This window comes from Stomoxys calcitrans, chromosome 3, assembly GCF_963082655.1.
Source record: "Stomoxys calcitrans chromosome 3, idStoCalc2.1, whole genome shotgun sequence".
In the NCBI taxonomy this organism is placed as follows: domain Eukaryota; kingdom Metazoa; phylum Arthropoda; class Insecta; order Diptera; family Muscidae; genus Stomoxys; species Stomoxys calcitrans.
The window spans coordinates 159,056,452-159,075,000 of record NC_081554.1 but is presented as its reverse complement, the minus strand read 5'-3'; the positions used below and the strand labels follow the sequence as shown (position 1 = coordinate 159,075,000).

The following is an 18,549-nucleotide window of genomic DNA, read 5'->3' as shown; positions in this document are numbered from 1 at the left end:
ATAAACCTATCTTGCGATTTGACTTCTTGAGCCCTAACAAGCCGCAATTTTCATTCAATATGGCTGAAAATTTGCATGCAGTGTTCTGTTATGAATTGCAATAACTGTGTCCAGTGCGGTCCAAATAAGTCTTTAAACTGATATTGCTCCCATATATACCGGTCTCCCGAATAGACTTCTTAAGACTCTGGAAGCCATATACCCACTACCGATGGATGGGCACGTTAAGTTCAAAGATGAGCTATATCTGGCTATAACTTGATGTAGCCTCCATATAGACCGATCTGCCGATTTAAGGTCTTAGGCTCGTTAATGCCAGATTTATTATCAGAGTTAGGTGAAATTTGAGACAGTGAGTTGCATTGGGTCAATCGACATCCTTCTTTAATTTGGCTCAGATCGGTCCAGATTTGGATATAGCTACCATATAGCTCGATCTCTCGATTTAAGGTCTTGGGTCCATAAAAGGCGCATTTATTGTCCGCTTTTGCCAAAATTTAGGACAGTGAGTTATGTAAGGCCCTTCGGTATCCCTCTTCAATTTGGACCAGACTGGTGAAGATTTGGATATAGCTGCCACATAGACCAATCTTTCGTTTTAAGGTCTTGCGCCCACAAAAGGCGAATTTATTGCCCGAAATTTGGGACAGTGCGTTGCGTTAGATCCTTAAATATCCTTATTCAATGTGGCCAGATCGGTTAAGATATGGTTATATATTCTCGATTTAAGGCCTTGGACCCATAAAAGGCGCATTTATTTTGAGTTTTGTTAGGCCCATTGACATCCTTTTACAATTTGGTCAAAATCGGTTCAGATTTGAATACAGCTGCCATATAGACCGATCTCTCGATTTATAGTCTTGGCCCCATAAAAGGGGCATTTATAATCCGATTTCGCTGAAATTTGACACAGTGACTTATGTTAGGCTTTTCAACATCCGTGTCGTATATGGTTCAGATCGGCCTATATTTGGATATAGCTACCAAAAAGAGCAATATGGAAATGGAACAATGACTTGTACTTAGTAGAAAACTCAATGTTCGTACCGAATTTGGTCCAAATCGGATCTTATTTCGATATAGCTGCTAAGGGGGCATAAATTATGCATTTTTCACTGGATTTTGACGAAAGGTGGTTTGTATATATACCCAAGGTGGAGGGAATCGAGGCGGAACTTTACGCCTTTTTTACTTATTGTCGTTCTAGTTCCTACCTTTGAACCATCCAGATCGCTTAAGAAGCCCAACAAATTGCAAACGTTCGCAGCCTCTAAATCAGACTGGCTCTCAAAGAAATTAGAACCTAAAGTGAAACTCCTTCTGACCGCCAGTGCGGGACACACACACAGAAGGTGTTATTTAGACTATACTTCCTCGATGTCCTCTCAGTTTCTCCAAAAGTCGTTACTGACAACCTTCAGTCTGTCAGCATGTTTAGAGGGTGACCTATAATGACGGTCAAAATTACTGAAATGTCTGTTCTAGCCAGTGACAGCAAAGCGGTAGGCCTCTTTAAGTCTAGATGAGGCCACATAATTTTGAAATGCTATCAGTCTCCTTTTGTGACCATCTATAATTCGTTGCCCTTCGGGTCTGATCATAAAAAATTGCTTATATGCCGCTACAGGCTTACTCACAGACCCCAGTTCCCTTGGAATGTGTAGGGTAGTTCCTAGTATCGCAAGCTCGTCCGTTTTGAAACTCCCTGGCATTTCTCTGTGGCCTGGCAACAAGAACAAGTGAAATTTGAAGTGTTCAGCCATCTCGTAGAGAGATCTGCTACAGTCGAGGGCAGTTTTTGTATTTAGAAAAGCGTTCTCCAGGGATTTTATGGCTGCCTGGCTGTCGAAGAAGATATATATGCCCATCGTCGTTATGATAATACAATACATCATAGCCATTTCACCACTTCTTAAATTGTTAAGATCTTCGCTTGATACACACTGCAGTGGTCGGGTAAACTTCTCGATATGACCAGTTCTAGTTATTCGGAGTACACCCTATAGCCCACCGGGTTGTCTAGTTTGGAATCAAGCGTGTAGAAGTCTTTGCAACTTCTATTTCCAAGGATATCGTAGTTAAAATCGGGATACAGTACTTTTATCAAAACGCGGCTAAGGCAATGTGTAAACCACACTGCCTGGATCTTCGGACATTGTATCAGGGATAACACAGTGTCCGGAGCCGCCACATAACCAAAGAGAAAGCTCCCTTAATCTCACAGCAATGGCCGCAGTAATTTGCCTCGTCACAATATCCTGAGGCATTAGGTGTGGCATTAAATTCTGTGAATCAGACGGTGTTGTCCTCACTGCGGCTGTGATGCATAAAAAAAGCCTTTCTCTGAGTATTTCGGTTGAGTATTGAACATTAGGTGGACATTTGAATCGCCATCCACCAGACCACAACATCATACAGCATTATAAGTCTGACAATTGCAGTATATGCCCAATGCAAGACACTCGGTTTTTACCCCGAGCTTTTGCCAATGGCTCTCTTACAGGTGTATAGGGCAGGAGTTGCCTCTCTTGCCATTTCTAAAATGTTGGATTTGAAGTTAAGTTTCCTGTCCAGCAAAACAGCTACGTATTTTGATCTTTCTGAAAATGGAACATGCTCTCCTCCCAACTTGTCCTGGTGAAAAGAAATACTACTGTCTTGCCTGGATTTACTCCTAGATCATTTTCGGTAGTCCACTTTGCTGTGGCACGTAGAGCTTCCTGAAGTGTATCTGGAAAACTTTCTCCTAACCGCAATAGCCACGTCATCGGAATACGCGACCCCTTTTACATATTTTTTTCTTCCAGGGACAATCATATATTGTTTATGGTTATGTTTTAAAGTAGAGTAGATAGCACACCTCCTTAAGGGGTTGCTCTGCTGACCCAGTTTTTTAGATCCACAGATCCCAAGCCTGCCGTAATACATCTTTTAGTAGGTATGTTACCAAAAAACTGCTTACGGTAGTGTTGATGCATAGAAACTCCAGCTCCTTCTTGATTGACATTGGCTTTATATTATTGAAAGCACCTTCAATGTAAAGAAATGCTATCTTCGGAGGTCACTGTAGCGCAGAGGTTAGCATGTCCGTCTATGACGCTGAACTCCTGGGTTCGAATCCTGGCGAGACCATCAGAAAAAATTTTCAGCGGTGGCTTTCCTCTGCTAATGCTGGCAACATTTGTGGGGTAATATGCCATGTATTGGGTTGCCCAAAAAGTAATTGCGGATTTTTCATATAGTCGGCGTTGACAAATTTTTTCACAGCTTGTGACTCTGTAATTGCATTCTTTCTTCTGTCAGTTATCAGCTGTTACTTTTAGCTTGCTTTAGAAAAAAGTGTAAAAAAGTATATTTGATTAAAGTTCATTCTAAATTTTATTAAAAATGCATTTACTTTCTTTTGAAAAATCCTTAATTACTTTTTGGGCAACCCATTCAAACTTCTCTCCATAGAGGTGTCGCACTGCGGCACGCCGTTCGGACTCGGCTATAAAAAGGAGGCCAATTATCATTGAGCTTAAGCTTGAATCGGACTGCACTCATTAATATGTGAGAAGTTGCCCCTGCTCCTTAGTGGAATGTTCATGGGTAAAATTTGCAATTAACCTTCGTATATTCATTGACAGCTGAGAACCCTCTATGTATCCGACTAGGTTGTGAACAGCTGTTGCAGTGGACTCGCCCTCACTACATGCATGCTTTGCCCTAAGAAAAGCTTCTATCAACCTCTCAAGAGTCTTCAGATATGTGGTGTAAACGTATAGCCTTTTGCAGGCATAGAAAATAAGGACCTGATGGGTTTTTTAAAAAGAGAGAACCTCAGTAATCTGACCCCCTTTATGACTTCTGGAGACCCCATATGTCTCGTTCATTTGCTGATTTGTTCTCTGCAAAATAATCCTTAAACCAACTTAACATAACTTTCGGAAACCATGGGGGTGGACATTCAAGTGCCCTTTTATTCCGTTTTTACTTGTTGATCCGTTTTAGTCTGTTTTCCAAACCATACTGCGGAGTTTGCTGTGCCCAACAATCTTCCGACTAACAAACACATTGGCTGCCAATTTATTTAAACCACCATAGCGTATAAGCAATAAAAATTTGTTACGTATACGCTTAGGATGGCAACTGCATGTGAACGAACAGTCGTACATGCAAAGCCATTGCATATGAACAATTGGAATGTTGATATTCATTACTCAATAAACTCCTAAAGGGGGTTTCCAAAAAACGAAAACGAAAACAACAACAACACACAGCAATTTTAACAAAAACCCCCCTCCAAAAAAATTGAAGAGCAAAACAAACAAATGACACAAAATATGAAAAGCCCCAACATTCGACATTAGAATTCATTACAAATTGTCCATGTCCAATTTAAATTGAAACTTTTCGCACATTCAATGGAAAAGTTTTCTCATGTTGGTAGTTTGGGTCATGATGTGTCATGGAGAACATGTTGCACATGTTGCTCGTAAGTGAGGAGACCAAATTTTGTCAGAGTTTCGTACTTCTCCCCTCCCACCCTCCTTGGACCACAATGTTAAACAATATGGCAAATTTTTGTAAAAACAAATAAAATGAAAAAGCAAAACAAAAATTGGCAAACGTTTTGCCTTATTTCTGTCTATATGTACCGCAAATATTTCTGGAATTGTGCTGTGAACTTTTTGTTGTTGGGTTTGTTGTTGTTTTACATACACTTTTGTACTCTGTTTTGACATGACTCGCAATTAAAATGTTACATTGACACATCATGTCATTTGTGATATGTTGATGAGGCCCAAGGCTTTGACTTTTTGTGCTGTGCCAACTTCCATTGGTCACATTAAGCCCTGGGGAAATTTTAAAACATATTTTTTCGAGTTTATTTGTATGGCTGATGTTGACATACAAGTTGTTAATTTCTATAGAGTCATACAGGTTGTACCATTTATGGCCATTATTGATTAAAGTCGAGGGGATGATGAAGGAATATAGGGGACAAAAAGAAATAAAACAAATACCTTATAACAAAGTCGGGCAAATTCGACTTTATGATACCATACAACACATTGTGTATGCAGGCTAGTCGTTGAATTAAAAACAAGTAAAGAAGTGTTAAGTTCGGCCCGGGGATATATGTAAACCACCTTTCGTCAAAATGCGGTGAACATTGCATACCTATATCGAAATATATTCCGATCTGAACCATAAACGACAAGGATGTCAAGAAGCCTTATATAAGTCACTGTGTCAAATTTCAGTGAAATCGGATTTTAAATGCGCCTTTTATGGGTCCAAAACCCTAAGTCAAGAGATCGGTCTATATGGCGGCTATATCCAAATTCAGTTCGATCTGAGTGAAATTGAAGAAGAATGTCGAAGGGCCTGTCCCACATTTCATTTAGGTACAAAATCTTAAATCGAAAGATCGTTCTATATGACACTACATCCAAATGTGGACCGATCTGAGTGAAATTGAAGAAGAATGTCGAAGGGCCTAACAGAACTCACTGTCCCACATTTCGCCGAAATCGGACAATGAATGCGCCTTTTATAGGTCCAAAATCTTAAATCGAAAGATCGTTCTATATGGCACTACATCCAAATGTACACCGATCTGAGTAAAATTGAAGAAGAATGTCGAAGGGCCTAACACAACTCACTGTCCCTCATTTCGGCGAAATTGGACAATGAATGCACCTTTTAGAGCCCCAAAACTTTAAATCGAGAGATCGGTCTATATGGCAGCTACATCCAAATCTGGACCGATCTGAGCCAAATTAAAGAAGGCTACCGAAGTGTCTAACACAACTCTCCGTCCCAAATTATGGTTAAATCGAATAATAAATGCGCTTTTATGGGCCCAAGACCGAGAGTTCGGTCTATAAGGCAGCTGTATCCTAGTCTGGACCGATCTATTCCATATTGCAGAAAGATATCGTAGGTCAAAACACAACTCACTGTCCCAAATTTCATCAAAATCGGATAATAAATGTGGCTTTTGTGGGCCTAAAATCCTAAATCTGTGAAACGGTCTATATGGCAGCTATATCCAAATCTGGACCGATCTGGGCCAAATTGACAAAGGATGTCGAGGTGTCTAAAACAACTCACTGTCCCAAACTTCAGCAAAATCGGATAATAAATGTGGCTTTTATGGGCCTGAGACCCTAAATCGGAGGATCGGTCCATATGGCAGCTATATCCAAATCTGGACCGATCTGGGCCACATTGAAGAATGATTTCGACTGGCCTATCGCAACTCACTGTCCCAAATTTCAGCAATATCGGATAATAAATGTGGCTTTTATGGGCCTAAGACCCAAAATCGGCGGATCGGTCTATATGGGACCTATATCAAGATATAGTCCGATATAGCCTATCTTCGAACTTAACCTGGTTATGGACAAAAAAAGAATCTGTGCAAAGATTCAGCTCAATATCTCTATTTTTAAAGACTGTAGCGTGATTTCAGCAGACGGACGGACAGACGAGTGGACATTGCTAGATCGCCTTCAGGATCGCTTAACGAATGTTGCAATTATTGCAGTATTAGTCCAAATTGGGCGAATATATATATATGAAAGCTGTATGTATATATGGGGTGTAAGGCGTCGAAAAGCGTATCAAAGCCTCTGCGACCTTTATGACCTCCGCCTTCCCGCGGCATACGCTGCTTCCACAGAGGAGATACATTGCGTAATGCCTGCGCCGAACATCCTACTATAACATCAAATAATCATAGCAATAGGCAGCCATTTGGCAAGTTTGGGGGCCATGAACTAAAAAGGCAGCAGCCCTGCCTTTAAACTAAGGAATCAAAGAGCGATGCTCTCTGGTCCCTTAAAATCAAAAAAGAAAACAAGTGAAATTGTGTTCGGCCTGACCGAATCAAGAAGCCCCCTCCGCTGCGCCTTCTTTAACTCTCTAATATCATTTAGGGTTGGGACACTTCGCCCTTAATGTGTATATCGAATTCGTATCACTGTAGCCTATGTCCGCCTATAACGCTGAACGCCTGCGTTCAAATCCATGTCTGGTCATGTAAAAAATTCTCCCCAAAAAGATGTCGCACTGCGGCACCGCATTCGGATTCGGCTATAAAAAAAGTCCCTTATCAATGAGTTTAAACTTGAATCGAAAAGCTTGCATTGATGTGTGAGAGTGTGCCCCTTCTCTGTTCGTGAGTAAATTTCGTGAGTAAATTGGTAAATATTTTCGGTTTAGAGAGATACTTGGCCCTTAATGTAAATATACGCTTCGTGCTCTACTTTCAAATACATTTTATATGAGCCCCATAATGGCATGATAGGTAAATAAATTCTGTTTGAGGGTGGGATGGACCCCAGGGACTTTGTCCGGAAAATGGGTATAAATCTCCCGAAAATTAAACCCTTTTAAACATCAAATAGCTTTCATATAATAGGGAGGTGTTTTCGGGTGGGTCAGTTCCTCAAACACACGGCTTTTCAATTGGCTATCAAATTCGTTTTTTTTCTCTCAAGCACATTTCGTTTCAGCAATATATTGTCGTGATTGGTCTATATACCCATTTGGCGGGTTTTGGACGGCCTCCGAGGCACCTGACCCCAATAATAGAAACCATGTTTTGTTTTGACTGTGAGAGTGCAAAAAAAATTTCGAACGAATCGCATGACAACTCTCCGAGATCTGGTGTTTTTAAAAATTGGGGTAATGAGAAGTGCTTTTTAGGGGAGGGATGGCACTCAAACATTTTGACTCAAATATGGATATCAAATTGTTGCTGCACTCCCAAATCTATTTAATGTGAGCCCCATATTGCCATGGTCAGTAAATATGAAATGTTTGGGGGGTGTTTTGGGGCTGGGGCGGCCACCGTCACTTTGCTCTGAAAATAAATATCAAATATGTTCTTTACTCCCAAATACCATTGATTTGAGCTCCATATTGCCATAATCGGGAATTAAGTTCAGTTTAGGGGGCGCTTTAGGGCATACCTCCATACACTTGGCTCCAAAATTTGATATCAAATTCGTTTTCTACTCTCAAATACCTTTCATTGGAGTCCCATATTGTCATAATGAGTCAATGACTTATTTTTGGAAGGAAAAGCGGCACCTAGACTTGAACTAAAATTTTGATGTCATACTCGTAATCTACTCCCAAATACCTTTCATTTGATCCCCATATAGACATGATCGTCTAATATGACCATTTGGGGGTATTTGGGGATGGGGCGACCTCCAATTACTTGGATCTAACTTTTTATGCCATATTTGTATGCTACTGTCGAATACTTTTAATTTGAGGTCCATATTGGCATGAACTTCGAATATATCTGTTCAGAAGAGTTTTTGGATTGGGCAGGCCCGCTGGGTACTTGGACCCAAATTTTACTTTAATATTCGCTTTCTAGTCTCCAATACCTTTCATTTGATGCCCTTATTGTGCCTATCGGTCCACTTTTGGTTTTGGATGGCGTTTTTGGGGTAAGGGGGAGGGATCGCCTCCATCCGATATCGACAAACTCACAAACTCACACAATCTGTGAACATTTTAAGAAAATAGGTTCAGCCGTTTTTGATTCTACGGAACAAACAAAAAAAACCGAGTCGCATGATGGATCATATGCCCATCTTACTATTCTAAGTCGATCTGATTTTGTAATCAACTCCCTTTCAACAACCTTTCATTTGAGGCCCATATTGATATGAACGCCCAATATGTTTGTTTGGGAAATTCGTAATCTATTTTCCAATACCTTTCATTTGATACCCATATGTCCCGATCGGTCTACTTTTGATTTTAGGTGTTGCCTTCGGGTAAAGGGGGAGGGTTCGCCCCCTTCCGAAATCAACAAACTATTAAGCCTAATTTTCGTTCCTGACCTTATTCGCAATCGACACCCGAATACCTTTCATTTGAGTCCCATATTGTCAAGAGCGTTCAAAAACCCTACTTTAGGGGGTTTTGGGGTTGGGGCTGCCCCCCCCCAGTTACTTGGACCCAATGTTTAACATGAAATTCGTTCTCTACTCCTGAATACCTTTAATTTGAGTCCCATATTGTCCCGATCGATCCACTTTTATTTTAGGGTTGTACTTTTGGGGTTAGGGGGAGGGTCCGCTGCCCGTCTGATATCAAAAAATTATATAGCCTATGTTTCCTTCCACATCAACAAACACAATCTGTGAAAATTTTAAGTTAATCGGTTCAGCCGTTTTTGAGTCTATACGGAACTAAAAAACAAACCGACAAACAGTCAAACAAACACAAATTCAATTTTATATATAAGAGAGAAGGTATGAGAGCTATATAAGGGTTTGAACCGATATGGACCACAAATTGAATAAAAATGGCGCCCTCTAATGGCTCAAGAAGTTAAGATTCAAGATCGGTTTAAATGGCAGCTATACTTGGTTATGAACCAATTTAGACCATACCTAGCACAGTTGTTGAAAGTTCAAATAAAACATTTTATTCAAAATTCAGCAGAATCGGATAATAATTGCGCCCTCTAGCGGCTCAAGAAGTTAAGATACGAAAACGGTTTAAATGATAGGTATATCAGGTTTTGAACGAATTCTTAGCACAGTTGTTGGAAGTCATAAGAGAACACCCCGTGGAAACTTTCACCCAAATTGAATAAAAATTGCCCCCTCTAGTGTCTCAAGAAGTCAAAGATCGGTTTATATGGCGGCTATATTAAGTTATGGACTAATTTAGACCATACTTGGCACAGTTGTTGGAAGCCAATACACCACATGCAAAATTTTAGCCAAATCGGATAAGGATTGCGCCCGCTGGAGGCTCAAGAAATTAAGACCCAAGATTAGTTTATATGGCAGCTATATCAAAATATGGACCGATTTGGCCCATTTCCAATCGCAACTGACCTACACTGATAAATATTTGTGCAAAACTTGAAGCATCTAGCTTAACTCCTTCGAAAGTTAGCGTGCTTCAACAGACAGACGGAGGGACGGACATATCTAGATCGACTTAAAATGTCATGACGATCAAGATTATATATACTTTATGGGGTCTTAGACGAATATTTCGAGGTGCTGCAAACGAAATGACGAAATTAGATCCTTTTTATAGCCGAATTCGAACGGCGAGCCGCTGTGCGACACCAATTTGGGAGGAAGTTTTTACATGGCTGTCATACCAAGTGCTATAGAACCTCACAAACGTCGTAAGAATAAAGAGGGGAAGTCCACCGCTGATACATTTTTCTCGCCAGGATTCGAACCCATGCTTTCAGCGTCATAGGCGCACATGCTGACTTCTACGGTATGGTGGCCTCCTAAATATCAGAATTTTAACAAGAGATAAAAACCGGACTCCTTTGGTGTTGATGACATATGGCTTACGAAAAAGGACTTGATTTGCCCAGTGCAAGTTTAGAACCTTAAACCAAACCGGAAAATTTGCACAGTTTATGTTCGAGAATAAGGCTTCATGGTGATGGAATGGGTATCAGCGAGATGAGGTGGAACAAGTGCGGCCAGGATAAGGTGCAAAACTGTCGCCTTCGTGTGGTATGTTTTTTCTGCTTTTGAAATAAAAAATTACCTTTTTGTCCCTCCATCCTATGGCATGCTGGTACAAGCAGAGTATATCTCCCTAAGTTTACGTCGGAGTGTAGAAAGCTTCATAGTGATATAATGGGTATCAGCGAGATGTAGTGGAGCACATGCGGCGAGAATAGGGCGCAATTCTTTCGCGTTTGTGTGTCAAGGTTTTCCTGCTTTTGGAATGAAAATGAGCTTTTTGACCCTCCATCCTATGACATGCTGATACAAGCGGAGTATATCTCCCTAAGCCAAGCAACCTGTCTATCGGACACGGCCTGTAATTCAACTGGTGATGCATAATTAGAGCCTAGCGACTTAAAGAAGCCGAAGATTTTTATCCGCCAAAGGATTTTCGACTCAGACACAATGTTTCCAACAACCAAATCGGATAACTATTGAGGCTTCCAGGGGCTCCAGATATCATGTCGGGAAATCGGTTTATTAAGGTTCCATTGTGGCCTCTTGGCAATCCCCAACGACGTACATCAACTAATAGTAAATGTGTAAAATTTCAATAGGACAAATTTATTTGTTCGATCGCTATCGTGATTTCGACAGATGTATAGACGGACGGATAAGACTAGATTTAGAATGTCTTGGCGATTAATAATATGGGTCGCAGATCTATTTTTCGTGGTAACTCAAATTTGCTCATGAACATTCCATTAAGAAACAGGGCAAACTTCTCACATATCAATGAGTGCTGTCCGATTCAAGTTTAAGCTCAATGATAAGGGGCTTCCTTTTTATAGCCTAGTCTGAATGTCGCGCCGCAATGCGGCACCTCTTTTGTGGAGAAGTTTTTACACGGCTGCTATACCAACTGGTATAGTACCTCATAAATGTTGCCAGCATTAGGAGGGCAAAACCACCGCTGAACATTTTTATGATGTTCTCGCCAGAATTCGAACCCAGTCGCTCAGCGTCACAGGCGGACATGATAACCTCTGTGCTACGGTGGTGGGTATAAAAGTAGGCCACTCCATACACGATAGGAACTCTCTTAAGGTTATCTTCCTAAGGGAGTAACAAGAAGACTAAATGTCTGGAGGGAATCCATGCATAGGAAGAGGAGTTAACCCATTATTCTATTTATTCCCATCACAATTGCGCGGCGGTGACACAAAAGCTACTTAACCGTCTCCAATTACTCTCGTCATCCCATGCCCCATAGAAGACTGCCTATCGCTGCTTTCAGCGCGACATCAAAGACCTGATATAGCAGGACTTCTATCAGCAGTCTTAACTCATGCTTCCTTAGTTCCCGAATGGAAGACGTCCTGTTCCGCAAAATAATCAGTAAGAGGGCCTCTACCACCATGCAGCCTACAGAAACAGCCCACTTCCCATCCGTGCGGTCAGTCATAGTAGATGGCCTTCATCCTACCAGGAAGTTTGTATAGAGAAGGCCTCACTAATTTCGTAGAACGATTTGTGGCAATCTGCTTCTTCCGCCGCTTTATTACCTGGTATCGCAAGACCGAGAGCCTGGAAACCTTTCCCAGCAAAGCCTGAAATCCCAATCAGTTTCGCCGCCAAATGGCCCGGCATCAGAGCCTTCGGTGTCACGACAAGCTTGGACCTTCGTCTTCCTCGCGAACAGGCATATTTCAGTCTTCTCTGGGTTAACATTGAGACCTCGTTGCGGTACGGCATCGGAGTCACGACAAGCTTGGACCGATGTCTTACCGATGCCGTACCGCAAAGAGGTCTCGATGCCATACCGCAACGAGGTCTCAATGTTAACCCAGAGAAGACTGAAATATGCCTGTTCGCGAGGAAGACGTAGGTGGGCCAAATTAACCCACCCCGTGGGCCAATTTAACCCACCACGATTTCGATATCTGACAATGTCAAATACTTAGGTAAGATCTTGGACAGGAAACTGAATTGGAAGTGTCACATTCAGGAGCGTACTGAGAAGGCTCACAAATGTTGGACACTATGTAGACGGGCCATAGGCTCTAAATGGGGCCTGAATCCCAGGATAGTCCACTGGCTCTACTGGAGCGTGATTAGACAAATACTTACTTACTCCTCAATAGTTTGGTGGAATGCTGTGGAGAGAAAGTGCAACATAAGGACCATACAACAGGTTCAGAGTGCATGTTTTCTTGCCATAGTCGGAGCGACGAGGACTACGCCCACTAGGGCACTGGAGACTATTCTAGATATCCGACCCATTTATATACAGATTCAGTGTGAGGCAGCCACTGCGGCTATGAGACTTAAGGCGATGGGAGAATGGATTGAGGATGGGAGCAGCTCATACCATCGCAGTGTAATCGAAGCGACGATAGGAAACCTGGAAGGAAGGGATGAGGTTTCCGATTCGATAACTGAGATGAACCTTGAGGTTGGGGGCAAGGCAGTGCTACCAGCGACGCAGTCTTGGATTGGCGGAACTCAAGTATTGCACATCTGGAAGATCATGTTACACTGATGGATCGAAGCTGGAGCACAGAGTGGGCCTGGGGGTCTATATCGAGAACCCAGGGTCTGAGATCTGTTTTAGGCTGGCTGACCATAATACGGTCCTGCAGGCGGCAATCCGGGTGATCACGGAATGCTTGAAGTGGTGTGGTGCTAACATGAGGACGTCGAGTAGGAACATCTTTACCGACACTAAAATTGACATAAGGGTAATAACAACCAGGACGGTAAGGTAACGAACAATCTTGCAGTGTAAGAAGGAGATTACCGCCTGTTCTGAGGAAAACAAAATCCTCATCGTTTGGGTGCCGGGCCATAACGGAGTAAGGGGGAATGAAAGGGCAGATAATTTGGCGGTGATGGGCAGAGGACTGCCGTCAATAAACTTGGTTAACCCGAAGCCTTTTGGGTCGACGCAGTCCGAGTTAAAGGCCTGGGCGACGAATGCGCGTGTAACACGATGGAACAGCGAAACGGTCGGTAGGACAGCGAAAATCCTATGGGGGGGATCCAGATCGTGAGAAGACGAGGCTGCTGATGAAAGGAAGTAAGAAGGAGTTCAGTATAGCCATTGGTATCACAACGGGACACATAGGACTACGAGCTCACTTATGTAAAATCGGTGCGGCAAATGAGAGCAAGTGTAGGGCATGTGGGGGGAGATGATGAGACATTGGAGCATTTCCTATGTCATTGCCTGGCTTTTGCATCTAACAGATATCGGGACTTAAGTGGTGACTCTGTACCAGGCATGAACCAACTTAGGGGAGTGGCATGGAAAACAATCAAGGATTTTGTAAGTAGCACGGAATTCCTAACTTAGATTTTCTTTTCCGAGGTTACTTTTTCTTGTATTTAGAGCGCACAATATGCCGATTACTGGCTTAGGAGTATGTCCATAGTGGCATGGGGCGTATTAATATCTTCACCCTCTTTTCAACCTAACCTTACCAGTTTCGTCGCCAAACGGCTCGGCACCAGGGCCTTCAGTGCCGCCTGACAGTCTAAACATATTGTGACATCGATCCCGTACCGCGACGAAAGACTTTGCACAAGTCTTAATTATTTCCCGATTAAACTAAATTTAATGAAGACACCTGCCCTGATGGTGCCATCTAATTTAGACCCATACGAGTATACTGAATGTCCCGGGATAGGCGCGATACCTCGAGAACACACTAGAACAGAAAAATTTCAAGGAATCCTATGGCGGGTTGCCCCGGTACCTGAGTAGGTGGCGTGCTCGGATCACCAGTACAAGGGTCGTGAGTTCGATTCCCACAAGAAACCTGGTCTTTCGATCTAGCCATGTCCGTCAGTCTGTTTGTCTGTCTGAGGAAAGCATGCTAACTTTCGAAGGTGTAAACCTAGGCTCTTGAAATTTTCCACGAATACTTCTTACTAATGTAGGTCGGTTGGGATTGTAAATCGGCTATGTGGGTTCGTATTTATCGGGTTGCCCAAAAAGTAATTTCGGATTTTATAAAAGATAGTAAATGAATTTTTAATAAAACTTAGAATGAACTTTAATCAAATATACTTTTTTACACTTTTTTTCTAAAGCAAGCCAAACGTAACAGCTGATAAATGACAGAAGAAAGAATGCAATTACAGAGTCACAAGCGGTGAAAAAATTTGTCTACGACTATATGAAAAATCCGCAATTACTTTTTGGGCAACCAATAGATATAGCTCCCATATAAACCCATATCCTGATTGTACTTCTTGAGCGTCTAAAGAGTGAAATTCTTATTCAATTTGACTGAAATTTTGCGCAGTGAGTTCTAATTAAGGTTCCAACATCCACGCCAAGTATGGCCCGAACCGGTTCATAACCTGAAAAAACTTCAATAGCATAGCAGTTCTTATCCTTTATCCTTTGTTTGCCTATAAAAAAATACCTGGTAAAGAACATAACAAATGCGATCGATGGTGGAGAATATAGGAGATTCGGCCCCGCCAAACTAAGCACGCTATTATTGGTTAATGGTTTTTTCTCACGTTCTTATTGGGAGAAATAGTATTTGGCGTCTAATATAATTTTCTTACATTTAATGTCATTGCAATCGAATGACAATACTCTACCTATCTGGCCTTTCTCATATGGCATTTTAATTTATTTATACTCATATGTAGTTTAAATTGCCTTCATTGGACATTTCTTTGATATGCTTTAAGATAATCTGATGTTTGCAGCACATACCTGTATAGTCTGGAGCAATGTGATGTCGCTGTAGGTCATTTATAGAACAAGCACTTGCGGCGCTTGTGTACATGTTGTTGACATTGAATGGTTCATGGTACAGGCTGCTCTTGTCAATGGACTCAGTGTCGGGCTCCATGGTAACAGCCTACAATAGAAGAAACATTTCGTTGGAAAGTTTAATAAAGAAAATTACGAAAATTTAAATTTTGCCAAATGCTTTTCAAAAATCAAGAGAATTAATGTTTTTGGGGAGAAAAAAAATGCAAGTTTTACATTAAACAAGTAAAAAGGCATTAAATTCGGCCGGGCCGAACTTTGGATACCCACAACCTCGGATATATGCATATTGATCACCTTTCGTCACAATACGGTGAAAACTGCATCATTTATAAACCCATCGGTATATATGGCACCTATATCCAAATCTGGACCGATCCGGGCCGTATTGTACAGGAATGTCGAGGAGACTATAACAATTTTCAACGAAATCGGACTTTTATGAGCACAAGACCTTAAATCGGTATATACGACAGCTATGCAAATGTGGACCGATCTAGGTCAAATAAAACAAGGCTATCGGATGACCTCACACAACTCACTGGCCCAAATTTCAGCCAATCGGATAACAAATGATCTGTTTACGGGCCTGAAACTTTAAATCGTAAGATCGGTCTATATGGCAGCTATAGGTTTAAGACCCTAAATCGGCAGATCGCTCTATATATTGCAGCTATATCTAAATATCGTCCGATCTGAACCATATTTGGGTCGGATGTCGGTTTGTCGGTCCGCACCCCAAGTCCTATCTGTCAGTGACTTTAGGACGTTATTTCTACTTTTGACTTTATCGCAAATTGCTGTGGCATGTGGGGAGAATGTGTAAGAGCTGTCAAATATGACTCCAAGTATTTTGGGACACTTGGTAATCGGAATCATTTCTACATCGACCATCACTTTCAGCTCCCTACGCACCTCATATGTGAATGTAGTGAACAATGTGGCTGCATATTTGGTGGAAGATATCTTCAAATTTCTTGCAGCGAAATAAGAGGCAAGTTCATTAAAGGTAGATGTTTAACCTATCACAGATGTCATCAATGTTTGGTCGGTCTGATGCCATGATCGTCCAATCGTCCGCATATGATATGATCTATATGCCGTCTGGAGGGAGTGGAATGGAGAATAGTTGGAGGATAAGCAGTGCCAGATATATCACCCCGCCTTGGGGAACTCCCTGTTTCACTCTATTTTCTTCGATTTCTTATCCCTAAATGCCACAAATGACTGGCGTTTCAGGCCTGACTGGAGGGACGTATTGGCGATGTCCTTCTCGAATGCTTTTTCTATAGTTCCAGTGTCACGAGGACCGTCCTATCATATGGCATGGGATGGTTGAAGCTTCGGCAAAAGTGAGCATTGATGGCAAGCAGAGCAGTTGTTGTACTATGCAGTCTTCGAAATCTATGCTCGGCGAATGGAAACTCTCCAACGAGGCTGGGGAGGAGTAGTCCCTCATGCGTCTTGGCTACTGGTGAACGGTCTGTACGGCTCCCTCTTACTCGGATCCTCTCCAGGCTTTAGTAGCGGGATGATTCCGCCCATCTTTCAGACTTTAAGAGTGTTCAAATACAGGTTGAGGACAGTCGTAAGGTACTCGACTCCAGATTGATTCACATTCTTCAGCATCAGTGTAAAGATTCCGTCGGGGCCCAAGGCCTTGGATGAATTGGCGCCACGGATGACATTCGTAACTTCGTCCACGGTTAATTGTGATGGCTGCTCTTCGGCTCGGAGAGTCTCCAACGAGGCTCCGGAGGAGTAGCCCCTCAAGCATCTTAGCTACTGGTGAGAGTAGGGAGATCGGTCGGATCTTACACGGGTCCTTTCCAGGTTTCAGTAGCAGGATCACTCTTCTCATCTTCCGGACATCGGGTACCAGAAGATTGTTCAAAGACAGGTCAAGGACATTCGAAGGGCACTTAACTCCAGGTTGATCCAGATTCTTCAACATCAGGGTAGAGAATCCGTCGGGGCTCAATGCATTGGATAAATTGGCGGCATGGATGACATTCGTAACTTCGTCCACAGTAAATTGTGGTGGCTGCTCTTCGGCTCGGAGACCACTGATACGACGAATGGCTCTAGCCCTGTCACTCTAGAGATGCACAATAAATTATCGGTTGAGCAACCTGGCGCATCTCTTCTGATCAGTCACGGTTACGTCGCCAAAAGTGACAGAGATCCTGTCGTCCCGTCAACCGGGGTTCGAGAGTGACTTAACAGTAGACCACAATACTTGTCTAAACCTTTAGACTTGTCTAAAGACTTTAGACTTGTCTAAACCGGTACCTAAGTTATATTGCTCCAAGTGCTCCAGCCACAAACTTCGCTTATGTTCGATGACTATCCTGTTTATTTCATAATTTAGCTCGCTGATTTTGGGATTAGTGAGGTCCGTGCAACGAATCCCATGACTCTCGTAGCACTGCCTTCGATGGAAAATTGGGCAGCACTTGGGGTATTCGCCCGACTGGTATAAAGCAAGCGGCTGTTACGTTAATGATGTCTCGAAATTTCCTCTCGGCAACTAGCACATACGAGGGGGTGTCAGTTTACTGAAGCGGCGATTGGTGTACACTGTGAAGCCGACCCAATCGGCTTTCATTTGATTGATAAACGTTCAGCGCTCAGAGATTATGAAGTCGGGTGGTCGGTCGATGGTGAGAATCATGGGGAGGTGGTATGATGCCAAAGATACAAACTCACTCAGGAGTTCAGGGGAAGCAATGGAAATGTCTGGCGAGCTGCTACATTTACTCCTTATCCGAGTGGGGGTCTCCTCATTCATGAAACGTGATGTATATTAAAGTCTGCTACAACCAGACGATTTTGGCCATTTATGTTGAGCTTGTAAGCCTGGCTGCTAATTGGGACAAAGCTACCAACCGGCGGTATATACACATGGCATAGCTCCATCTCAGCAATATCGGACCTGACTACTATTCCCACGCACTTCATGTATGGGCAACAAGCGCCAGGCGCAGGTGAGATAGGTCTTTACTGCACGGAATGGTGTTTCACGTAGGCCAATCCCCCACCTTCTATCCTTACGTGTATCCGTGACAACTGCGCAAGCTGCAGGTGTTGGTCAACTTTGTCCCTGGATAGCTGCAAATAATATTTTCTTTCGACTCATAAAATTCACAATTTCGTCGATCTTGTAAAAAGGCATTGAGTTCGGCCGGGCCAAACTTTGGATACCCAACACCTCGGGTACATATGTAAACCCCCTTTCGTCACAATCCGGTGAAAATTGGATAATTTTCAAATTTCAACAAAATCGGGTAATAAATAAAGATT

The 18,549-nt window shown here is 42.4% G+C and overlaps 1 protein-coding gene across 1 annotated transcript in view; it reads right to left on the bottom strand.

Moving 5' to 3' along the window:
* LOC106085304 (epithelial discoidin domain-containing receptor 1) overlaps positions 1-18,549 on the bottom strand; it is a 903,344-nt gene that overhangs the window by 504,296 nt on the left and 380,499 nt on the right. Inside the window, exon 10 of the mRNA XM_059364462.1 lies at positions 15,187-15,334. Within this exon, the coding sequence (XP_059220445.1) occupies positions 15,187-15,334 (148 nt within the window). The remainder of the gene's footprint in view (positions 1-15,186; positions 15,335-18,549) is intronic.